The 25,923-nt window shown below is 41.9% G+C and overlaps 1 protein-coding gene across 1 annotated transcript in view; it reads left to right on the top strand.

Annotated features, from left to right (window-relative positions):
* Positions 1 to 25,923, top strand: part of GAS6 (growth arrest specific 6) — a 37,596-nt gene that overhangs the window by 5,407 nt on the left and 6,266 nt on the right. The window contains exons 3-11 of the mRNA XM_048960244.1: positions 9,751 to 9,775; positions 10,553 to 10,615; positions 15,784 to 15,906; positions 17,755 to 17,874; positions 19,691 to 19,816; positions 20,241 to 20,362; positions 21,317 to 21,435; positions 21,825 to 22,014; positions 25,645 to 25,809. Coding sequence (XP_048816201.1) covers positions 9,751 to 9,775; positions 10,553 to 10,615; positions 15,784 to 15,906; positions 17,755 to 17,874; positions 19,691 to 19,816; positions 20,241 to 20,362; positions 21,317 to 21,435; positions 21,825 to 22,014; positions 25,645 to 25,809 — 1,053 coding nt within the window. The remainder of the gene's footprint in view (positions 1 to 9,750; positions 9,776 to 10,552; positions 10,616 to 15,783; positions 15,907 to 17,754; positions 17,875 to 19,690; positions 19,817 to 20,240; positions 20,363 to 21,316; positions 21,436 to 21,824; positions 22,015 to 25,644; positions 25,810 to 25,923) is intronic.

Raw genomic sequence — 25,923 nt, forward strand, 5'->3', positions numbered from 1 at the left:
CTTACATCAACTGCTAATAATAGCGTATTAGGTGGGGCCAAAAAGCCATCCATTTGCAGGCCGGCACAGCTTTTGTCTTTTCAGTCACGGAAAATATAAATATCAGCTTGCCCAGACTGGAGGAAGGAAGATCAATTGAAACATTTTTAGATTGTGAGGTTTTTTTTAGGAGGCAGAACAAAACTCGGTCTGTGCAATTTGTATGACTATACATGGTAAAAACAAGTGCGAGCCCAGGTTAATGCATCTTGCAGCCTTTTTTTCATGGAGCTGGTGATAACATCCTTAGATGTTACTGAAGAATTCTAGGAAGGATTTTGTGTTACAGTTTCAGTTAGGCTACAGATTCAGTTAGGCTAACAGGAAAATGAAAATATGATATGGTGGAACAAAATAAAGGTGAAAAGCATATTCCTCAAGTTGTGAACTGAAATGCAGTGCATTATGTTTGTAAATGGGATCTATTGGAAAGATATGCAAAGTAAGATGGATGGTGAAGTTGCAGAATATTTTGGATGTGGAGATAAGAATGTTATCTCATTTCAAATGTTGATGAGGCCTTATAAAAAGCTTTGCTGCAGAAATATTTGACCTTGGTATGCATTCAAGGTACTACAGCTTGTTAACTGACTGATAAACTGCTCTGGAATTTGGTTGACCTGTTCTAAAAATGTGGCTAGCCAAGCATGTAAAATTGAGGGCAAAAGGTAACGTGGCTGCTGGTGTTCTTGGAAACTTTGGAAAGTAAATACAGCAAAGCAGGTTTCTTGTGCAGGGAGTTTCTCTGTGTAGAAAGGCTCAACACAGTGAAGGTATGAAGCCTCATCATTTTGGACCACATCAGTACAGCATCTGTTTGTCACTGCTTGTCGTGTTTGCTGCTGTTGTTGTTGAAGAGCTGCAACAGGAAGATGGTGGAGCCACTGTCCCCGGAGGTGTTAAAAAAAAAATGTGTGGATGTGGCACTGAGGAACATGGTTAGTGGGCATGGTGAAGATGGGTTGGGGTTGGACTAAATGGTCTTAGTGGACTTTTCCAACTTAATGATTCTGTGAAGGGATACACATGGCACAGAACTGCAGAATAACGGGCTCGAAGGTAAGTGGGAGGTCCTGTCCTGGCCCCACCTCACAGCAAGGTCAGCAGTGACTGCACCAGGGTACTTGGGGCGTTTTGATTTCATGGCTTGAAAACTGCTGATCCTAACGTCTAGCAATGCCAGCATTCTTTCTTCTAGGCTGGGTTTAGCATGAATCTGAAATACAGATGAAGCGATGTGTAGGGTATGATAGCAGTCAGTTTGTAGGTTTTCATAATGTTGCTGAGTCATTGTTTTTATTTCTGTATTTGCTCTGTTACATAACATGGTCACAGTAACATAGATGTGCTTGCATGTGCTAGAGTCCAAACTTCACTCTGGTCTTTTAGGAAGAACGAGTGGCAGATAATATTTATTTCTAAGAATATCAAAATAGATGCACATTTGTAAATACTAATAGCAAAAGTATGAAGGCATGTAGGACAAGAATTAAGTGGGAAAGTTAAGCAGATTAAGGCTTCTTTGAATAATTCAGTAATAGATATGTCATCATTCCTGTGTAGAATATTCCTCTCTAGATCCAGGCAAAAGTCTGATTTTATTTGCAGAGAAAATTCTTCTCAATGCATCGATTTGCTATGGCATTCTGGCAGTGTTCAAGAAGAGCTGGATTTATAACCAGTATAAATTTTTATATTTGTTCTTATTGGTACAGAATTTATCTAAGAAAGGGAGACAGCTACCAGACAACTCCTCACTGCAGTTGACCTGCTTGGATTCGATATATGGAAGAATGGCTTCCCAGGCACAGTGCTACCTGCTTAATAGATTTCAAGAAAGAAAATAGGAGCAGATCTAGACTTTTGTGCAGAAATGTCTTGAAGGACAGAAGGAAGTTAAGAATTTTGACAGTTGAGCTTTACGCTACAGTGACATGAAGAATCCCAGCTCCCTGTTGTGGTGAGATCTGAATGTTCACCAGGTTCTCCCTTCCCTTTCTTTCTTCTAGGATGGAAGAGAATTGCACCAAACTCTAGTAGGTCTGCTTGGTCTTGATGGGGACAGTGGTGCAGGATGAGTCTATATACTTGGCAGTATGGACTGCCGTCTGCTTAAGGTAGTGGACTGTAGTAGCAGGAGGGATGACAGAAATACTCAAGCCTGCCCTAGAAGGTAGCTTGTACATTCATTAGCTACATGCTACATTATCAGAAATCACTGAGAAGGGTGAGCCAGGTTTGCTGCTGGTCAAAGCAGACAGACTTCCATCAACTCTGCAGGAGTCAGGCCTGCCTGGTCCTTAACTGTTTCCACTTGTATGAATTAAGCCCAGGTTTTCAGAATAGAGCTGGAAATACTGATGCAGCCCATCATGGAAGCATTCTACATTTCAGTAAACCATAAGGCGAGGAGCTAGGGAGAGAGAACAAAAGTGGCTGATTTTGCACCAAGGGGTTATTTAAAGCTAGAATGGAAAAAGGCACTGAAAGGCAAATTGAAGCAGGGATTATATAGATTTGGGGCAAGGAGGAGGATAATGGAAAAAACAGATAATGTTAGGTTAATTTGGAGGGTTTTTTTTAGCAGAATACAGTAGGTTTTAATGAGAGGGGAAGAAAGCCACTTAAATAAATGAAGAAAGCAGTGTTGTGGTTATGGCCTCATTTTGTTTTCTTTCTAAATTAAAAAAAAAAAAAAAAAAAAAAGGAATAGCCTACTGGCAATTAATACAGACTGTGTTAGTACAGATGCTTGAGAATCAGGTATGGGAAACACTGAATGTGTATAAATTGGCAGTTGTGGTTCATGTGCACTCCAAACTCAAGATGAACTTAATGGATTACAAGCAATTACTTCCCAGTAGATATGAAGAACAAGGATGGAGCCAGCACCAGAGATTTAGAGAAGGGATATAGCAAGGGAGATGTGGGCAGCATGGCTGCTCTGGAGGCTGTGGGACGTGGAACTGGGTTGTGAAGAGGGGATGTCTTGTGGCAACACAGCTACAAAAGCAGCATTTAAAATGTTCATTAGCTCATAGTTCATGTCATGGTGAAGTAATTCAGCAACTGCTAAATGACCCAAATGTGGCAATTTGAAAGCAGAACCACTGGCAAAGAATGGGCTGGGATTCTCTCAATTTGCTTCTCCTCCTGAAAAGTAACTCACATTACTTTTCAGCAACTTTGCATTTACAGCTCAACTGATCTAGTTGGTTTAAGCCCATTGCCTTTGCCCATTCTGTTCACCCTCCCTGCACAGCAGCTTGTGTGACTGAATGGACTAATTTAAGGAACTGATCTGAAGAAAAGTAATCTGGAAGGAAAAAGGATCATTTTGTGTCTGGGTTGGTTCTACTAGCCCCACAAAAGGCTGTACCATCATCCTGGAAAGGATAGCGTATTTTCAGGAAGGGAAGGCCATGTGCTGAGAAGAAGCAAAAAGATCCTCACAGCACATGCTGTTGAAGTAATGAATGAAGAACCAAGCTATGGAGAACGAGACTGAAGTTCTTTGGCAGGTCTGCCTTCCATATTTGTACCTTCATCACTATTTTGTTGTGACTTGCTGTTCTAGAGGCTCTTCATGCATGCACAACGTCTGTTGGGAAGTTTCTGTATCTGTTGTGTGGAGTTTACTTCCTGTTCCTTTGAGTAATGGAACCAAGAGGAAGAGTAAAGTTGCAAAACAAGGTGGATACCCAGGAAAAGGGGCGAGTGTTGCTGTTCTCTTTGCTCTGCATCATTTTACGCTACTGGCCAGTGGAATGTATAAATAAAGAGATAAAAGGAGAACCTGTCATGGTTGTACTGTACAAATTCACGTGCATCTGGAAAGCTGCTGCTGCATTTGGCTGCCTCCTGGAACAGCAAGTCCTAGCTCAGTTCCAGAAAATGTGTGGGGCAGGAACAAAAATGCAAAAGTTACTTAGTTATTAAAGTTATGAACAGGGAAGTGTAAAGTCTGATTCTGTCACAAGGGCCTGGCGTTGTCTCAGATGTACTTCCCCATTCCTGCTTGCCTATCCACGCTGTGGCAGAATGTGGTGGTGCCTTAAAGTGACCAAACATTGCTGCTGTGAGATGCGCATAAGCAGAATCCTAAGAAACAACTTGCAGTATCATTAGAGTACAATAAAGGGGAAAAGTACAATTTTGTCCTCAGTGGATAAAATACTGCAGAACCTGTAGGAGAGATCGCAAGCATTTAAGCTACATTCACTGGGATGTATAATCTCTTCCATTTTAAATATGACTTAAATAACAGGAGAGCAGTGACACAATATAGGATGTGAAGTGGAGATAGTTTTTTACTTACGTGAGGTGTTTTGTCAGATCCAGTTTCCCTGAATTTGCTTGAAGTCTGTAACTGACAATTGAACCACAACTGCCAGTGTTATCTGAGCCCTCTCTTGCCAGATTGTGAGGAGTTTGCTCTTTGCACAGAGAATGCATGTTGTTCCAGAGCAAGATAGGAAGAAAACTGGCTGAGCATAGAGCTCCTCAGAGGAGAAAAGATTTTGCAAGTCTAATGGCATTGACTGAAGCTTAACTTCTATGCCTGTAGTTTCTATTGAGATAACGATCTGAATTGTAGGACTGTTCAGATACACAGTATGGGAGGGAGACCAGTCAATCAGCATGAGCCTAGGGCCCAGTTTAAAAAGCAGTGCAGAGTGCTCTTCAGTATTAATGAAATTTGCATTCCCAAGCTGCACAGTTAAACAACGGTTGTTGTAAATGCACACCCAAGTCAAACAGTAACTTGCAGCCAATTATGGTTAGCAGTGCCATTGCTCTGCAGGCCTGTGGAGTGGAAACATGAAGTGTATTTATAAACAAGGAGGTCATACCGTGCCCCAGGCAGACAGTCCTGAAAGGAGAAAAAAGGAGTCACTAGATGGAGATGAGAAAAGGGCATGATGTGGGAGTTGTCGCTGTGCTGAGGCAACAGATGACAAGCTTGTCTGGTACTCAGCAAATAGAGCCCTACAGAAACATCAGTTGTGCCGAAGACAGGTTTTTTTTGCTGACAGGCAGAGCTGTGTGTTCTGATACGGGCTTTTTATTCTGTATTTTATTTCTGGAGGCAAATTTTATCTCATAAGCAGAACTGTGAAGGCAAAGTTAATTGGACTTGTGCCCTTTCATGCTGCTCTGCAGTGTCTGAATTTGGTATAGCTTTTGTTTGCTTTATTCTTTGTAATCTTAGCAACTTGGAAGCTGCCAGTGACAGTAGCCTGCCTGCACTAAGAAACTGTTTTTCAGAAATTACCACTGCTTATGCAAGTCAGTGAGATCCCTCAGTGATGGCAGCATTGAAGTCCTGCTCTAGATTTTCATCTGCTGCTGTCGCGTCTCAGACATGGGGTTGGTTGGGTTCAGCGCTGATCAGGATTACTTGACCTGGTGCTCAAACAAAGTAAACAGAAGCAGCTGGCAGACCCTTCTGGCTCAGGTTCTCAGTGCTGCCGATTACTTTAAGCAATAGTGAGGACATTTTCCTGGTGTAGACATGGTTATTGTTATGTTTGGAGAAGGGTTATTTATACACAGTGACTCATGGAAGGGCTGTTCTGATTTGGTGTTCTTCCATTGTCTCTAAAAAAGTAGCAGGACGAGTGGATGCCCTGTATAATTTTATTAACTTCTGGATCCTAGCACTAAGCAAGAGCTTGGCTGTGGAGTTGAAAAGAGGTTGTGAGCATAGGAACATTGCAAGTTTCCTTTTGCAGGGAAGTTGACAATGGTACTTCTGCCCAGTTAACCCCACAGCCCTGCAGTGCCCTTGTGAGTCCCCATCTGAAGTACTGTGTCCAGGTCTGGAGCCCCCAGTACAAGAAAGACAGAGAGCTGTTGGAGAGGGTCCAGAGGGCAACAAAGATGATCAGGAGGCAAGAACACCTCTCCTATGAAGACAGGCTGAGGGAGCTGGGCTTGTTCAGCCTGGAGAAAAGAAGGCTGTGGAGTGACCTCATTGCAGCCTTTCAGTAGCTAAAGGGAGCCTACAAACAGGAGGGGAGTCAACTCTTTGAAAGGATAGATAACAGCAGGACAAGGGGAAATGGTTTGAAGTTGAGGGAGGGAAGATTTAGGTTGGATGTCAGGGGGAAATTCTTCACAGAAAGAGTGGTGAGGTGCTGGAACAGGCTGCCCAGAGAGGCTGTGATGCCCCATCCATCCCTGGAGGTGTGCAAGGCCAGGTTGGATGGGGCCCTGGGAAGCCTGGGCTGCTATGGAATGTGGAGGTTGGTGGCCCTGCATGTGGCAGGGGGGTTGGAGATTCATGATCCTTGAGGTCTCTTCCAACCTGGGCCATTCTCTGATTCTGTGAATTGCCTAAGTCTTGCACTACTGTTGGATGCTGGAATCCATAATTGACTTTACTGCGTCAAGAAGTGTTTCTATACCATGCATATGTTTGTGTGGCAAGGGTGAGGGAGTAGTGCTTAAATCTCTGCAAAGAAAAGGCCTCTTGAGCTGAACTGCAACCAGCCTGCAAGAACCTGTCTGGAGGATGGGCGTACTGCCGTGTATGTGGCTGGAAGGGTGGAGGCCTACAAACACAAAGCAATTGCTCGTCTATCCCCCGTTTCTTCCTCTCTACCTGAGAGCTGTGCTCAGTTGTACTGCTGGGGGCAGATGGCATACGTTAACACTAGTTGACAGGTGGGAACCAGGCAGAGAGAGGGGTCACAAGAGGCAGGATTGGGAGTACATTTTGGTGGACTTGTCAGGGGTAGAGTTGTAAAACCATCTCTTGTGAGTGTTGGTCTCTTTTGAAGGTTGGTACTCTTCTGAAGCCTTGGCTGGAGCACCTCTGTCTTGTGTATGCGCTGCGATGTTACCACCTGACAGTGAAATCAGCATCTATACAGAAGCCATAGTGGTCAGAGTTAACTAACCTGCATTTGGATCCTGGGAATCCTGAGGGGCTTTCTGGGTAGTGAGATGTTGGTGAGCCCCAAGTTTAAAGTGACTAGTTGAGAAATCAGCAAAACAGCAGCAAGGAATCTTCTTACTAACAAGCCTCAGAGCATTTCTCCTGTCATTCTTGTTGGATCCCAGAAACAGAACTGAAGACTTCTGGTGGAGGGACAATGAATCTGAGACTTCCGTTAGGGACGTGATGTATATAGGACCGAAAGATTTCATCTTCCTCAACTGTGGGTCATTAAGACATTACAGCACTGAAGTCTGACAAGGCATTGTAGAATTGAGTGTTCTCCATTTTTCTTGGACTCTCAAAATAGAACTGAACTCTTCTGGTGGAAGGAAAATGAGACTGAGACTTCTGTCAAAGACGTGATCTGTACATGGATGAGGGATTTCATCTCCCTCCATGCTCATGGTCAGTAAAACATTACAGAAATCTGAGAAAGCATTACAGAATTGCACACTCACACTGGAAACAATGCATGTCTGGCTGTCCCGTGCAAGTTAGACACAAGATGAATCTTTGACTGGACAAACATCTGATAAGTTTGGTTTTCTGTTTTGTTGGGGGTGTTTTTGTTTTTTGTTTGTTTTACACCTTTGCTTTCACTGATTTCAAGCAGTTAAGCAGGCAGCCATGCAATATGAAGACTCCTAATTCTTGTCCTGTGAATGCAGAAAAATAGTTCTTGCCAGTGTCTGGATTATTCTAGTGGTGGTGGTGAAATACATCTGCACATTTTTGTGTGAATATTGAATGAAGGGGAAATAATAAATATATATGTGGTATATTTCATCACTTGCAGCTATCTTTTTCTCTTTGAGTGCTGGCTGAAGTTCAGTTTGTGGCTATAGCTGAGCTGGATGCTCATCTGAATAATCCCAATATTTAGACTGCGTAGATGTACTTTTCTTTTGACTTTATTTTTTAACTTGTCTTTTCCAAACCTAAGCCTCAAAAAAAAAAAAAAAAAAAATTGGGAAATGTACTGAGTTCTGCTCACTCAGTTTCTTAACCCAAAGAGGTATTATAAAGCTCAGCCTCAAAAGATGGTAAGTCTATTACCTTAATATTGGAATCGGAAATTAGATTAAGTGTGGGCTGCTTCTGCTGCTTCTTTGTTGAGGCTTTCATGATTTAGACTGTTTATTTACATGGCACATTTCAGTAACTGGAGCATATTTTCCAGAAATGATTGATTATTTTCTGGAGGATGACAGCAGTGAAAAACTCTTTGTTTATATGACCTTGACAACCGATTGATTAGACAGTCCAGGTCAAACTGAATCACAGTGTGTGCCTGTCAATGCTCTTCATACACACTGTATATATGCATGATCTTATCCAAAGACCTGTAATAAGAGGAGAAAATAAAATGTGTAGTTTCCAATCTTAAACATTGCATGGTCCAAATTAATTTTGTAGAATATATGACACTTGCTGTCCCAATCTCTCTGTAAATACAGTGTGATACTGAAAATGCTTACGCTGTGTAAAAGAGAATTACAGTATGAGTACAGTTTCTTGGTTAGCTGAGAAATAGCTTAATTTAATTTAACCAGAAAAGTTAAACACATATGATTCATGAGTTTTCCCTCAATCACATGCCTCATTTACAACATCAACAGTTCTCAAACTAGTGACTTCTATAGACATCACAAAATACAGTATGAAGTTGGAAAGTTACTTGTTCCAAAGTGATGAATTTTTATATTTTTTTAAGAATGCAGTTTAACAATCTGCTTTGACCAGTTTCCTACCCTTCATGCAGCCCAGCTGCATTTTCCTGCTTCACTGTGTTGGTGCAAGCAATCATGCAGCTAGCAAGGTCTCATCAGGTTGAGTATTTTCAATGCACAAGGTCAGATCAGCAAAGTGCTGGTCTTGCCATGTGGCTGCACTTTGCTGACACAAAGTAGGGAGTGATGACATGTGGCCATGTACTGCCAGAAAAGTGGGAGAGCCTTTGGCAGTCTAGTTGTAGTTCAAAGGAAGTCGTTTCTAGGCATTTTTTGCCCGTATTAAAAACTTCTGAGATACATTTGGACCTCTCCTAAATGAGCAGCTGTGATCACAGAATATCTCAAGTTGGAAGGGTCCCACAAGGATCACTGAGTCCAGCTCCTGACTCCACACAGCACTACCCAACATTCAGACCATATATCTGAGAGTGATGTTCAAACACTCGTTGAAATCCAACACTCAGTGCCAGCTGCCCTAGGCAGCCTGTTCTGTGCCCACTGCTGTATGGTGCAGGACCTTTCTCTAACCCCCAACCTGACTAGGAGTTGTAGGGTATTCACTGTTAGAAAAGCAAGAAGTACTCTTTTTATTTTTGTGGCTACTGTGTCATGTGCTCTGAGTCAGCAGAGGGACTCTGAGGAGGCACAGGGTGACTTAAGTTGTTCCGTACCTGCCCTCTGGTTTTCATCCATAGATCATCTTCCTCTCTGTACCTTACGGTGAGCAGCTTTGCCACTGAGATAGTGATAAGGTGGCTTAATGCTCAGTCACTATCATTGGCAGATCAGCTGTCCAACCATGCACTGAGATAGGAGCAGATGTTCCTCACTATCCTCGTGAGACAGAACGCATCTATGACCATGTGTTTCTTCTAGCTCTGAATGAAGGAAATGAGGATGTTTATGTTTGGATCTTGTTTAACAACTGCTGTGCAAGACCACCAAACTAATAGCAGCTGTTGAACACTAATAGAATGACAATAAAAGCAAGTATCATTCAATAAATCTTTGCTTTTTTTTTTCCTCCTACAGGAATATTTTTACCCGAAATACTTGGGTGAGTCGCAGCTTTTATGTTACCTCATTGATACATGATGCCTAGCACTGGAGTGTGTCACAGCTGAAGCTTTTCTAAGGAAAGCAGTGGAAACCAGGCTGCAATAAGCATGGGTTTCTAATTTTAAGACTGACTCTACATTCGTATGTGATTTTAAGAGCTTTTTTTATACTTACATATTTGCATAGATTGTGTGTTTTTTGTGTGTTAAAATGTTGATGTTGCATTTATTATTTGTAGCCTCTAGAGCTGCTAAATAATTTAGTCTTTCACTTTCATCCCTTTTAAATTGTCTTAGCTATTAATTAATCTCCGTATTTTAAAATTTTACTGATTGGTCCACTGGCTTTTTCTACTGCCTGTATCATCGTTGTGCCACCATACTGCTTTCTATTTGTGTTTAACCTGTAGCACTTAAAATCATAAATTCCAACTTTCTCCAATTTCAATTTGAGAAAACGCCATGTGCCTTTTAGATTCAAAAGAGATTTACTTGGCCAGATTTTAGTAGCTACTAAAATGCATTTAGAATATAGTATCGTCTGGTGAAATGATTGCTCTGTTCAGATGGCTTATAACTCTACATCAAAGCTAAAAAGTGTTTATGAACTTTAGAAGTCTAAGACATCTGGGAGATTATACTATTGCATAGGTTTTGCATCCACCCTCCAAAACCTTGCTTAATGTAACATCAGCAGGCTAGCTGTCTTTTTACATGCTTTGAACAGCTGCCACGTAATCACTGTAATAATTTCAATTTCATTTTCTCTTCTTCAGATTGTATTCACAAATATGGGTCGCCGTATACAAGAAGTCCAGATTTCCTTACATGCGTACATAGTAAGCACTTTTGTTTTCTATATTGTAGTTAAATGTTCTCTTGTGCTCCCTGAAATGATGAAACCAGGCCAGTTACCTACATTTTTAACTAGTATTTTAGTACTGTTCTTCCTATTTTCTATGCTTGACCTCCTGTACTGATTGTCTAATCTGAGCAACAGAATGAGGCTTTTTCACTTTTAGAACCTTTTGCCTTTTCTCACACATCACTCAGTGGTTTGATATTTTATGATGGAGGACATTTATTTCCTACCAGTTACCTGATGTCTGAATGAACTGAAAATCAAGAGGGACAAGTAGTAAGATTTACCATAAGGTTGTATTCCATGCTTGTCCTTTACTTTCCTTTTGAATGCTTACTTTGGCTTTCCCCTGATAAGTAGCCTTAAAAAAGCTTACAGTCAAACCCAGTCTTATGTCAGACTTTTGACAGCTTTGAGTAGGAGGTCCTTTGCGCTCATCACGTGATTATGCTGTAGGTTTTACAGCCTTTAAAATTTCAAATTAATTTGGAAGTCAATTTGATATCTGTATAGAAGGGAGAGAGGTATTTTGCTCATTGCTGACACTGGAGATTGGTGTTTCAGTAACTTATGAGACCTTTCCAGTTCCCTCTTGAGCTTAGCAGCACTAAGGATACCATGTAAATATTCTCTTAAAGATTCTTAATTCCTGTGGAAGCAGATCAGCAAAAATGGTGAGAAAAATGTGCACACATGTATTTATTTTCATTTCTGTCCCTGCGGTTCAGTTTTTTACTGTGACCAAGCTGCGTCAATCTTGTGTTCATACCAGTGCTACCAAAGCAGGATCAGGATTTTGTCAAGCTTTTGTGTTTATAAGAGCTCTTTTCTGAAGAGTGAATTCCAGAGTTAGTAAGTGGTGTGTCTAGACTTATCGTCATGTAATGCACTTGTGTATCAGTTGCAGAAGTTGGAGCCAACAGAATGGGAACTCTCAGGCCTGTGGTACCTGTGTGCTGTGCAGACTAATTCAGTGTGGGATATGAGGCTGGGTGCTTCCCTTTGCTCTTGTGCATAGCACGCCAGGGAGGTGGGAGCTGCTGCTGCAAATGGTGGCATCAGCTGGAAACACTGGTTCTGAATAGCCGATCCGTGCTTCAGAGACAGAAGTCTGAAGGGTGAGGATGTTTTCTGTGTTCTGAAAAAAATGAGAACTGAGTAATTGTTTTTAGGGATTCAGTCCACTGGAGATGCGGTGGTTTGGCAATAAAATGACAATGTTTTCCCCCATTAAAATACTAAAATATTTTTAAGTGGCTGAGTTTTGGCTAGCCATTGTTAATTCACAGGAAAAGGAGCCTGAAATGCGTTTGGAAAAATGACAGACCTTGTGCTTAGCTGATTCCAGCGTGTCTTATTTTTCCTAGATGCTGCCAAAAGGCTATGTAGCTCTCCAGGGTTAGTGCCTGCAAGACACATTTAAATACAATGTTTCTTAACAGTCTCCTTCTCTTCTCAAAACAGGGTAGTAGAAGGCTCTTTTAATCTGACATGCAAGGACACTGCATAACCCAACAGTTGGAATGTGACTAGTTTATGCTAGAAATAAGGTACGCGTTTTAACTGTGGTAGTGAATAGGCAGCTTACTGGGGCATATGAATATTCTCTTTCATAGGATCTTTAGATTGGGGTGCAGGTAGGGTTCAGCTCCAGGTTCCAGCTGCAGGTAGCTGCAGGTGTTTCCAGCCTATGGCTGTGTAGGTCCTGTTGTAGTCAGTGGAGAGTAACTCTCTGTTCAGTAGCTGTACAGTGATGCCACTGACCAGATTGTGTCTGCTCTAGGGTGAGCCAAATCAGTTTATGGACTCCACAGCACTGACTAGATCTCCACTGACTGCAATCAGAACTTAGACGCTTGCTTCACATATAGATATTTGCTTTACACATAGATACCAATATTCTGATCTGCTGAGATGGATTATTTTTTTTTCTAAAAGAAGGTATTATGGGTCAGCTAGGATTTAGGGATTTGATTCTGCAAGAGTTTGGAAAATGCTACAAGATTTTTTGGAAACCCAAGTTACATCTGACCTTAAAAAAACAATAAGGTTTTTGTTATGCGTTGAGTGTTGTAATCTTCAAAACCTAGCATTTTCCAAATGACGTTTTAATTTGTACCATTTATTTATATCAAAATACAAGTTCAGAATTCAGACTTATGAGCTGGAAGCAGCAATGACTGTACTTAGGTAAAGTCATGTTACCACATGTACTTGAGAAATTGAAACAACATTGTTCTCTGTCTGCAATTATGGGATATATATGTGCCATCAGCCATAGACCAAAGCACACAAAAAGTGTCACTTGTTTATTACTTTTAATACTTCTACTGAAGTCTGATGTGTAAATTAATGGGAACAAGAGCTCTTTTTTCTTTTACAGTGGTGTAAATCAACTTCAGTGAAGTTGGTGGAATTACACAGCTGTGAAGCCACAAGGAGTGCACAGGACTGTCTTGTGTTTTCAGATGCTCATGAGAAGACGAGCAGATTGTCAGCATATTTTTGATGGGATATAAATATTTTATTATTATACAGTATTATTTCCATCTGGGTCTGCAAGACACAAGAGAATCAAGTTTGAGGGAAATTGTTGAAGCACAAGGCTTCAACATAGCCCTGTTGATCTGTATTGGCTACCAATACAGGTGACTGAGAACATTGCAATGTCTGGGAAGGTTGGTTAGTTCTGCTTCAAAAAGGCTTGGCTTACCATCTGTAAACTGTTCTATTTACAAATTCTGATCTGCTCAAGAAAAGGAGCTGCTTTGTGATGGCTCATCCCCACCTTAACCACTACCTCTGGTGGTGTGTTTCTGAGCAGGGTTTGACCTGGGATGTTCTGATGGGCACATGCTGGAGGCAGCCCACATGACTGTGCTGTATTTTGTGTGGCACATCTTCTGTCTTATCAGTGGCTTTGCCTCAACTCTGCAAAGCTAGAGTGGTGGGGAAGAAAAGTAATGCAGCCTAGTTTGTGCTGAGGAGATAATTGTTTCTGTGAGGCTCTTACAGGTTGGGTTTGTATGCTTTTCCTGTAGGGTTACTCAGGCTCTAGTTTCTGAGCATCAAGATGATATACTGAAAATACACATTTATTTGGCAGGATTCTAGTCACATTCCATCCTGGAACAGCCCTCTGGTTCTCACCTCCCTTGTCCTCTGTAGAGCATTTTGCTAAGGCTCAGGATGAGTTCTTATCTGCTCAGTGAAGTTTCCCCTGGCTAGGAACTGAAGCTGTGCTAGTTACAGAGGAGCAGAACTTGAAGGGAGGGAGTGGCTGGAGCTGTGTTTTGATAGAGGTGGGTGAAATGATAAAACTGAGTTAAATGCCCTACAGAGAAATAAATGGCAAACACTTTTATATTGTGCATTGTGATAAATGAAGAATGGACAGCAAATAAGAAATCAGTTCTACACAGTAACCTGGATAAACTGCAACAGTAATGTGTGGCTAACTTCAGCCTTCAGGTAATTCTGTCTAGTGTGCAGAGTTTGGAGTAGATTGGGCTGTCCACTGGGGGTTGCATTAATGAAAAATGTGCAGTGCAGCCCATGGTAAGAATTTGACATTTTTTTCCTGGCAAATATAACACGAACACAGTCCAAACCTAGTGCTTATTCTCTTACCTTATTTTTCTGCCTAACATAGCACCTAACAGCTGGCCAAAACACAGCCCAAAAGTCCAAAAGGCCCATGGGCACAGTGTGGTGAACAGAGTGCAGTAGGAAGAAGTGTGTAAGGCTGCTAATGTTGCACATAAATAATACTTCTAAAATATTGTTTTGACTGCATATGGCACTTCTCATGAAGCTTCTCTAATAATTTTTTACAGCAAAATGTGTCAGATGTCTGTACTTTGCCGTTTAAATCAATGTGTTTTCTCTAAGCAGCAGACATGGTCCTGTGCAGAGGGCTGCTGCTAGTTGGGTGCTGCAAACTTACCTTTTGTAAAACTTTTTGTGTAGTCTTCCTTTTGTCTGGGCTGAATGGGTTTCTGCTGAGTTGTAAGGATTCGCTGCCAAGACTGTGGGATTGTAGAAAGTGTTGCTAATAACAGCAGACCTTCCCCTAAAGGCTGCTAGCTGCAGCAGCTATGACAGCTTCTGTCTCCTCCACCAAAAGGACAGGGTAGTCACTGCTCTGTGGTGCTGCCAGCCCCACTCTGGCACAAAAAACTTCCACATCTACTCACCAGAAGAGAAGCCCAAACATGTGTTCATGTCTTAGGACTTCCTTTTTAACATATCCTGCACTGCTCCTTCTGGTTAAGGTTGTGAAAACAGCTAATACCTTTACAGTCTTACAAAGTTGTGATCTGCAACACTACTAGAACAGATACTACATAAGAGCTCCCAACTCATTTTTCAAGAGAACAGGGAAATCCTTAGTGCCATCATTCAGCTATCACTGCACAACACCATCCCTAGAGTAATGGTGAATTCTGTTCTTTACTCAATTGTGTAATAGTTTGATACTTGTTCCCTCAATCCTCCCCAGAGCATGGGCACTGCTTTCTTTGGCCCTGTGGAGACCGTCCATTGCTGGCTGTCGGAACTTGGCTTAAAAGTCTGTGTAGGACTTTATTCTGCGTTGGCCTGCTAGGAGCATAGCATGATTGGTTTGCAGTTCTGATGCCATTAACTCATTGGTGTTTCTTATTTATTTTCATTCTACGTAATAGAAAAGCCTAAATTGCTCAGCTCTGACAAAAATATCAGATAAAATTTTTTTATAGCAATCAGTCTATCAACCTTGGTGAAATCCTCAGTTAAATTACCAAAGTAAATGGAAAGATCACTCTTCTTCCTTGAGTGTTTAATTGCTGTCTGCTTTCTGTTTTTCCAAAAATGAGGAGAGTAGAATTATAGTTATTTCAGGAGATACCCTTCAAACATGGGGGGTAGCAGCTCACTTCCTTTTGCAATTAAATGAATTTCACCTCACATTCCTGGGCAGCTTATTTGGCAAGTCAGCAATAGGCATTGTTTTCCAGTTTTCTCAGGTGTGAGTTCTTCTGATAGTGATTCTCTGTTAGTATTTAAATGTCTTGATTTTTAATAGGAGCTTTCATCATTGACCTCAATGCGTTGTTCTGTTTTGTTCTGTGTTTGTGTTTGTTTTTAATTCCTTTTGTAAATCAGATTTGCCAAATCAGTGTTCTCCTGATCCTTGTTACAAAGAAGGGACTGTCAGGTGTGAAGATCTCAAGGGGGACTTCTATTGTGAATGCAAACGTGGCTGGCAGGGAAAAACATGTGATAAAGGTAATGCATGTTTTGTTCTCTTTCAAATCTGTAACAGCAATGTGTTGGGTTTTGCTGTATTTTAAATTAGTCACTGATACTGTGATGTCCAATTCAAAAGTCATAGTACTGAACCTGCATTACACACCACTCATACTTTTGCCCTTATAGAAATCATATAACTGCCTCTCAGCATTTTAAAAATGTCTTTAATGGATTTCACCTTGGTGTTGACAAGGAAATTTAAGAGGTTATGCCCCAGCTTTCCGTCCCACTCCTCTGGAAAGGGCAGCACAAGTGAATTGGTAGTTGCTTTGCAAATGCAGCTCCCTCAACTGATGCTGTTAGCACTGTGGTAACAGAGGGCAAATTGCAGATCTTGTTAAACTGGCCCATCTTCCCATTCCCTTGTAGAAGCAACAGACAATTCTGGCAGATTGAATCATAGAATCATAGAATCACCAAGGTTGGAAAAGACCTAAAAGATCATCCAGTCCAACCGTTCACCATTACCAATAGCTCCCACTAAACCATGTCCCTCAACACAACATCCAGCCTCTCCTTGAACACCCCCAGGCTCGGTGACTCCACCACCTCCCTGGGCAGTCCATTCCAGTGCCTGACCACCCTTTCTGAAAAGTAATACTTCCTAATGTTGCCATTTCTTGCTAATGCACGAACAGGTGCCATTAGTCTGCTATATCCCTTCTCAGCGGTGCGGTATTACTCCAAATCCACTCATAGAGTGGCTTAGATTGGATGGGACCTCAAAGCCCACCCAGCCCCAACCCCTGCCGTGGGCAAGGCTGCCCCCCACCAGCTCAGACTGCTGAGGACCTCATCCAACCTGGCCTTGAGCACCTCCAGGGATTGGGCACCACAGCTTCTACTACAGCTTCTATTCATTTCCCACTTATATTCCCACCATCTCCAAAGAAAATATTCAGGCAGAGTATTTTTTCATACAGTACGTCCCAAGCCCAAAGAGATCTTCTGTATTCTGTAATGAAATACTGAATAATTCCTCCCGTTGTTCTCTGATTCCTGTTTTTTTTTTTTTCTGGCTGTCAGGGCTGCTGCTGTTCTGCCTGCCAAAATTAAATGGCTGCCAGAAGGCACGGTTAGCCAGTCCAAGACTGTGGCCACTAAGAGAGCAGCAGATCCAAACCCTGAGTTCCCATTGTGAATATTGTGGTGAAATTACAGGATCACTCACAAGCAATTTATTTGTTTGAGACAGTTGATCCATGGGCTCTCAGCAGCCTTGAGTAACTGGCCAGTCCAAAGCATATCCCCTCTTTTTCATACAAAATGCCATGAAATTGCTATTCTACCTACCAGTTGACTCTGGAGTCCCTTATGCAGAGAGGGAATAGTGAGCAGGTAAGGCACACAGAAGGCTCTGCTGAATCAAGCAGGCCTTTGCTGCTGGTGTCAGTGGAGCACAGTAGCTGTGAATTCACTATCTCTTGTGTTCTCTTGTGCTCTGTAGTAGTGAGGATATCTTTATGTGTTGTTTAATAGCAAACTTACTAGTCATTGTACCATCATAAAAGTTAGTTGTAGTACGTGTTCTGCAAGCAGATTCTTCTTCTTCACCTCTATAGGCTGAAGATACTCTCCTGCACTATCTGACCTGTGGGGGAGGGATTCAGTTGCAGCTCCTACTCTGTCTTTTCTGTTATCAAATGAACTCAAGCCAATGCACTTGAAGTGCTTGAATGCAATCTCTCTGCTTGTAACCATCAGGTTGCAGATGTGATAGTGTTCCTCGTTTGCTCTTTCCCTTTCCCAGCTCCTTGCCCCAGTCTCATTCCACAGATCATGTCAGAGGTGAAAAGCTGACTGCAATACTTTCTTTTGGTGCAGATATTGATGAGTGCAAAGTGCAGCACGGTGGCTGTAACCAAATCTGCCTCAACAAGCTCGGCAGCTACCGCTGCTCATGCTACAGTGGGTACGCTCTCAAAGACAGCAAAACATGTGAAGGTAAGCCTTCCTGTCCTGCCTCCCAGCCCAGCAGAAGCTGAGGTCTGGGATGGTAACAGGTGCTCATGCCATCACTGTATCCTGGCTTCTCTGTGGTCCCACCACACTGCTCTCCTGTGCCCCTAGTACAGGCCAGATTCACAGAGGTCCGTGGTTGGGGTTGTGCTAAATCAGTGTAACTGATCAGTGCTTGTATCCTGACAGAGAGGAGGAAGGGCTGCCTGGGTGCACTGCTACACTCCTTCCCAATCTCATGAGCTGTAGTGTATGTGATTATAGTTTTTATTTTGCTTATTTATTGTTTCATTTTTCCAAATTTAGGTAAGTGCAGCAGCAAGTAATTAACTGAGATAGATAAAGACAGATAAATGCACTGCCACTGATTGTTAATAGCTGCAGAAAGGCCCTTGTGAAGGCACACCACTGACATGGCAACTGGGAGCAGAACCTGGAGATCTGAAGTAAATGTCTGAAATGGTGGAGTGAATTTACGTAACAGAACTTGAGCAACTGAGATTTTAAAAGTGTTAAGGAAGTGCGTGCTGAGACATACACTCATTAGTGATCCCAGATGGCTGTTAATGTTTTTTGTGTCTTGTGAAAAACAAGCAAGTCTGCTTATACACCCCCTATGGATGGAATGACATGGTTCTGAGCAGTTCACATACCTGACTCAACGTATTTATGCTGACAGCCAAAAAGAGCAGGATTTTATTTTTGTGTCACTTCTGCTGTTTGAAGTGATGATGGTATGGCCTACATGGCATCCCTTGTAATGTGTACACACACGCAAATGAGCTGATGTTACCTTTGAATTGTAGTGTTTATTAGAACGCAGTGAGTATCACACACAAGCTACGTGTCCATACCCAGCCAGCATGTTGCTGGTATTCATAGCAGATGCAATTAATGCTAGCTGGGATTTTTAATTGCATTTTAATGCTTTTGTGCATTTTGACAGTCTCCGGCTGTTAATTCTTATCATTTTGTGCATACACTACAGCATTAGTTTTTGCCTGTTGATTATAGACTGGGCTATAGATAGACTACCACAGACTACTTCAAATACATGGGAAAATCACAAAGTGTAACATGCAGTTGTAGTTTTAACATGTTAGAAAGCAAAGGTAAATATGAAATTCTATACTACAAATGTTTTTCCAGTACCAGGATTTTGCTGGGTATTAGTTACCAAGTTAGAAAAGCGTTTGCTTGCTTTTACAGGCCTCCAGTTCCAGTCCATTGCCTGCCTTTGTATGCACAACAACCACACAACATCTCTCAGACAAGGCTTGTTCTTTGTGACAGTCCTTCTTCCTCAGTTCCCCTTTACTAGTGCAGATCGGCAGATTTGGATCTCAGTTTTGTGAATGTGCTGAAGGAAAAAAAAAGGTAGTTTGCTCGTCTGAGAACAGAAATCTCAGCTGAGTGCTGAGTGCTGCTTCTGTGTTTTATTAAAAATCATACAGCTTTTCCTCATTTCCTGGTGGCTGCTTTTCATCCCCCTGTTTCAGCCCCATGGACAGTGGGTTTTTGGTTTTGCACGGGGTTGCTCTGTTTCGTTTCCAGGCTCATTTTGCATTGTTCTTTCCAATGGTGTTTGATGGCTTAAAGAAAGAAGCAACAACTGGTTTTGAAAGCCTGACGTTATCCCTTATATCTAGATGAGCCCTAAAGGTAGATTCTTAAAGATACTATTTTTTCATTTACTGGAATAGAGGGATCACTTGAGCCTGAACCCACTCCAGTGTGCAAACAATGAAGTGATTTTACTCATCTCATCTCATGTAGTGTTGTCTAATTGCTTGTTTTGCAGACATAGATGAGTGCGCGGCATCAGCAGACATCTGTGGAGAAGCTCGCTGTAAAAATCTGATAAGCTCATATGAATGTGTTTGTGATGCAGGCTACAGGTATGATGAGCAGAGAAAGACTTGTGATGGTAAGCTCATAAACACAATAGCGTTATTACATGCTCTGAAGCTATTAGAGAAATAACCAGAAATTGATCGTCAGGGTTCAGTAAAAAAGGTCTTACTGCCTTTCACTATTTGTGAGCAACACACTGAGTTTGCAGTGATTTTTAGTGCATGAACCAATCTGTAGGAGACAGAGTACTGAGATTTCTTGAACTTATGAGAATTACAAGATCTGATGGAAGCTCAGAAGTATCTGTGCATGTTGTTGTCTCTCCTTGTATACTCTGGTATAGAGTAAGTACTGTCTGTGGATATGGAGCACATGAGCACAGGCAGGTGAAAGATGGTACAAAATAACACTGCTCTTTTTTTTTTTTCCACCAAATAATTCATTTTCAGATAAATCTGGTAGCTGTTTTCTTCTCTCTTCTTTGCTGGTCTTTGTAGATATAAATGAATGTGAAGAACAGCTGTGTGAACAGATGTGTGTCAACTTGCCAGGGAGTTACACTTGTCATTGTGATGGCAGAGGGGGAGTAAAACTTTCCCAGGACATGAATACATGTGAGGTATGTCAGACTTCATTGATATAACTGCAGAATGGTCTTTTAATTTACATTGCAATTGAGAATAACTAACGGAGCGCTGGACCAAAGCCATTTGAGCTGAGTGACCAGCAGGAGGGAGTCAGAGTGCCAAGGGTGCATGAGCTGGGGGCAGTAGCTCACCAGGTAAGACAGAGGGGTCTTGTTAGCCTTTTATGGAAGTCTGTTCACTCAGAGTCTCTCTTCTTAGGCTTCTGCTGTTCCAGTCCAAAAAGAATGTGACAGTGACCATAGAATAGAATCTCACATTAATCTAGATTGAAAAAGACCTTCAAGATCACAAAGTCTAGCCATCAATGTGACTTGCTGAGTCTCATCACTAGAACCCTAGTTCTACAACCACACGTCTTTTAATTACCTCCAGGGACGAGGAATCCACCAATTCCCCCTTCCAATGCTTGACCAGGATAGCCCAGCAGCCCTCTGTTAAGCCATGAGTTACGACTAGTTGCACAAACTGGTCGGAGTTAGGCCCAGTGGGACCAAGAGGAAAGGTGTCAGGGCATACCATGCAAGTTGCAAAACAGCACTAGGGCTTTATACATCCCTGATCATTTGATTATATGTTCCTGAGCATTTGATGGGCTTCAGTGGCAAAGGCTCCTTCTGTGTAAACCAGCCAAGAGCTGGTAGTGTTGCAGGCACCGAGTTGCAGTAGAAAACCTTATGCTGTACCTTAACAATGTGATTTCATTTCACAACAGGAAAGCATTCAATCAAGGCAAAGAGGAGGAGAGAGGGAAGGAAAGATTAAATGTTTCCAGAACTAAAACAGATATTTTAAGAATTAAACCATTGAAATGCCTTAGCCCGCTGTACGTATAGCAGCTGTGTGTTTGAGAAAAGAAGGCAAACTGCTTGGTTCTTATTCTGTTGTGTGAGAAGAGTAAGTGCTCAAAAAATGTGTTTTGATTATAGAACATAATACCATGTGTGCCTTTTGCTGTTGCAAAAAGTGTTAAATCCTTATACCTGGGGAGGATGTTCAGTGGGACTCCTGTCATCAGACTGCGCTTTAAGAGGAAACAACTGACAAGGTGAGGACAATTTTGAAGGACAGCTGAATGTGCTGGCCAGCTCTGATGCATGCAGTGGAGTCACTAAAGTAATGATTGTTTCCATGACCATATTTATTTGTTTGAATTATGGAGTCCTGTCTTGCAAAACATTATCCAAATCAGTAATTGAGAAAGGCGATCATGACCACAGAGCTCCTCAGATAATTTCTAAAATACAGTAATGTATTTCTTATTCTTGATGCCATTTTAAAATCCGTCTTCACAGCTGAAGTCTTTTCAAGAGTGCATTAAAAGCTAGTATGTTTTAACAGACAGTAACTGCTAGAGCTGATGCTATCTGTATGGAAAGTACTGGTGGTTTTTGAACTCTGCATAACTAATTTATTTCTTGACACCTGTGCGGTCAGACTTGTGGCTGAGTTCGACTTTAGAACCTTTGATCCTGAAGGTATCCTTTTCTTTGCTGGAGGCCATCAAGACAGCACTTGGGTAGTCTTGGCTTTGCGCAAAGGACGGTTAGAGCTGCAGCTGAAATACAGCGGAATAGGCCGCGTGACCAGCAGTGGACCGCTCATCAACCATGGCATGTGGCAGACGGTGAGTATGGACTGCTTCTGGGAGCTTGCCTTTCTTTGCTTCTTCCTTCTGGGCTCTGTTAAGCTGGCTAGACTCTGTGTACTCTTTGTATTTTTGAGAAGATGCTTTTCCAGCCTGTTCATTTGAGCTTCTGCTTGCACACATTGTCCGTGGAAAGGTGAGAATGGGATGGTTTTCCAAACAAGTCAAATCTTACTTTATATCCAGTGTAAACTAGATAGCAGCACTAGTTTGCATTTGATGTTACTTTGAGAAGATGCCTTCTAGTTGGGGTTTGGCAGGAAGAAAGAGGAAGATCTTTTAAGGAAGTCTCCAAGGAGGGTTAGTTTTGCCTATGATACGTGTGTTTGTTATGGGTTATTCATTGGTTTAGTGACAGGGCTCAGCTCTGGGCCTGGACAGATCTACTATGCTACACTATGCATTTTTTAACTCTTCAAGCCTGTTTATAAACAAAACATTCAATTTCCCTTGTAAATATATTGGAGTCTGTTAGAAATGGTGTGACTTGCTGCTTATTAATAACATAATCCGAGCAGCCTCAAGAGAAGATGCGCTGCATCTTGGAGCTGGTGAGGCTTTACTTTCTTGGTACTCTCAGAATATCTCCTGGTGATTCAGGAAGTATCATAGAGTATTACCATTTGTGGCAGGCTCATAAAAAGAGTCCTGTAGCAGGATCTATAATTAGATTGCAATTTATATATGCCTTTTCCCCTTTTTTGTCTTTTCTCATTTAATTAGATGTGTTATTTTTAAGTTGATGTGTCTGTTGGGCAGAAGGTAGGAAGTTCTTTGTTAACTTACATAGTGTTGTGGAAGTTGAACAGAGCAGCAAGGCAGAGTTAGAGGCTGAGCAACACATAGAAGGCATACAGATATGAGTAGCTCAATCATTTTCTGTTCTAACTTTTCTTAGCGTTAAGAAAAATAGAATTACATATTAAAGAAAAAAGGTGGGAAAAGATTTGATTCTAATGAATGAAAGAAGTGCATGCATTGCCAGCTCCTGATATTTGATAATATTTCCAGTGAACAAGGTGGTTTTTAATTCAGTTCCTTTACTGCCATTGAAAGAATTTTAGACTCCAAATAGGATCTGTAGAGGTTCAGCAAAGCTGTAAATAATATGTATGACATGCTGTATCTGGGCAGGTAGGGATAGCCTTGAAGTACTTATTTCTGAATTAAAGATTAGTCCTGCTAATTTGCAGTATGGTGAATCTAATTGCCTGCACAGGGAAGATGCTGGTAGGAGATGTAAAAAGCAGAACTGATGCCACTCAGATGGTTTAGGAGTTGCAAAAAGCTGTTATTACCATGCTAAGCCATTTAAGACAGGAGTGTAACGTACTTATTGAGTGCCAGACCGCATTATGAAGGAATTACAAACTTTCCTGTACTAGTTTTGGTGGGAGATATCAGAAGCATATTTTCTATCTTCAAGCAGTGCAAAATGTTCAAACACTTGGGAGTTGCAGAGTAAACAGTACAAAGGCTGTGTTTGCTTCCTGCAGGGAGAGAAGGGAGTTTGATAAAAGTAATTATCGTTTTCAGGCAGCAAGTACAGTTGCTGGTCTCCTGCCAGTCCTCAGTGCCAGGGCTCTTATCTCCATGCATTGTCATACCCAAGGAATTGGCTGAGTTGCTGCAGCAGTGTGATTGGTTTGCTTTTCTGTAGAGATCATAGAATCATGGAATATCCCAAGTTGGAAGGGGCCCATGAGAATCATAGATTCCAGCTCTTGGCCCCACACGGCACCGCCCACCATTCAAACCTTATGTCTGAAACCATTGTCCCAACTTTCCTTGAATGCCAGCAGATAGCCCTGTGGGTGCTGTGGTGTCTGTGTTAGTGACCAGCAGTCACGCGGTGGGACAGAGGTGCCACTGCAGCCAGCAGTGCTGCTGTTACCTTGGGCTAAATGGGACTATTTCTCCTTTTTCCTTTGTCTGGTGTGGTTTTGAATTTGGGAAGTCCTATTGAGGAAGGGTTATTGCTTTTAACCTGTCTCCATGAAGCCACATATTTCAAGTGTGGATTCTCATGCATTTTTCAACTTCATCTTCAGTGAAGCACAACCCAGACCTCCTTGGTCACAGTCCAGACTCAAGTGCCATTTGGGAGCCCTTAGTTTTGGTTTGACCTGGATTTTGGGTATTGGTGGGAACTTCACAGATCTGAGGAAACAGTAATTTTCCTATTTAACTTTCAGCAGATAGAGAAAAAAAAATATTATTATTATTTTTTTGCTATTTAAAAGCAAATAAAAAAAAATCAACAGTTCTTGATCTTGAACAAAAGTTCAAGAATTTTGGGAACTTCAGGCCAATATTTCTACTGAGGTATACTCTCTGATGTTGATCTGTCCTAATCTACTTCTAGGTGATTATTCCCAGCATTGAAAACACAAAAGAGCAAGCCTCAGGAAAAGCTTTTAATACAGTGATGCGTGTGTAATCCAGCTGAATGAGGTGGCATGTATGATCTGACGAGAGTAGATAATGCAGTCACCTTTTGTTTATCTTGATTTCACTCCCCAAATCATCATTTATTTCCCTATTTGCAATTTTTAGTACTAGTATGTGGACAGTATGGTTGGCACAAATAACAGCTTATTCAGGCTGACAGTTAAGCAATCCCAAGCAGATTCATCGTTGGCTCTTACCCAGCAACTGTCTGTAGCCCAGTCCCTTGCTGAGCTGCCCACTTGCTTTTGAGCAAGGAGCAGACAGAGTTAGCCAAGACAGGATGCCAAAAATCAAAATTGTATGCCCTTCTGGCTAAACCTTTTGGGATCATCGAGCTCTCTCTTGGCAGTCTCCAAGCAGACTATGGCACAGTACTCAATGCTCTTTGCAGCAGGATGAGCCGTTACCACGGGCTGTTGGGTGTCAGCCTTGGGCTTCTCCTCCTCCTCTCTCCCCATGGAGCTGGCAGCTTCGTAGTGTTTCTCTGTGCAGCCTGGTCTCTTCCTTTGTAAGGATGCAACTTGTCACAGGTTGTTGTTCCTGTGTGACATCCCACGTAAAGCAATTCCACTCAAATTGTGGCAAGTTTTTGAAATTTCAGTGAGGACAGACTGTTCTTTAAAGCAGCTTTTAGGAGATGTGGAGATACAACTCGCAGAGGCCTTCTGAAAGAAAATGTGCCTATTGCACATTTTTATGACCCTCTCCAACGTGACATATTCGATTATTCTTTTTTGGGGGTCAGCACTCTACAACTACACTTAGTGTGGCTGGAAGGCTTCTGCTTCCTTCACTGGGCCAACAAAGACACCTTCTTGTCTGTCTTTCCAACTTTTCCTTTCACAAGCTGTCACAGTAGGAAGTTTCTCATTAATAACACGTTCCTGCATTTAAATTTTGTTTAGAGCAACCTGCAGATGTCATGTAGTTGATCCGTTCAGTTAGTTGTGATGCTGTTCTGGAGTACCCGGGCTGTCTTTGCCATTAGGGGAACTCCAGATTGTTGAAGGTGGAACGTAACTTGACAGGTAAACAAAGAACCTTGGGAGCACACAATATTTCTGCATCCTGGGGATTTTGCTTGTGGTGTCTGTCCTTTAGTTGAGGCTGCAGCTCATTTCATACTGATGTTTTCTGTTTACGATTTTATTTCTTCAGATCTCTGTTGAAGAACTTGAGAGAAGTTTGGTTGTAAAGGTCAACAGGGATGCAGTTATGAAAATAGCTGTGTCAGGGGACCTGTTTACCCTAGACAAAGGACTGTATCAGCTGAACCTGACAGTAGGAGGCATTCCCTTCAAAACAAAGGACCTTATTGTGCCGGTAAGAACAGCACGATCACTTCTGTTGTTTTGTAGGGCTTGATTTTGTAGGGCTTGATTTTATTGATTTGTGTTGGGGTAATGTAGAGCCCTTCTGAGAGCAGTTCAGCGTGCC

The sequence above is a fragment of the Lagopus muta genome, chromosome 1, assembly GCF_023343835.1.
Source record: "Lagopus muta isolate bLagMut1 chromosome 1, bLagMut1 primary, whole genome shotgun sequence".
NCBI classification, from domain to species: domain Eukaryota; kingdom Metazoa; phylum Chordata; class Aves; order Galliformes; family Phasianidae; genus Lagopus; species Lagopus muta.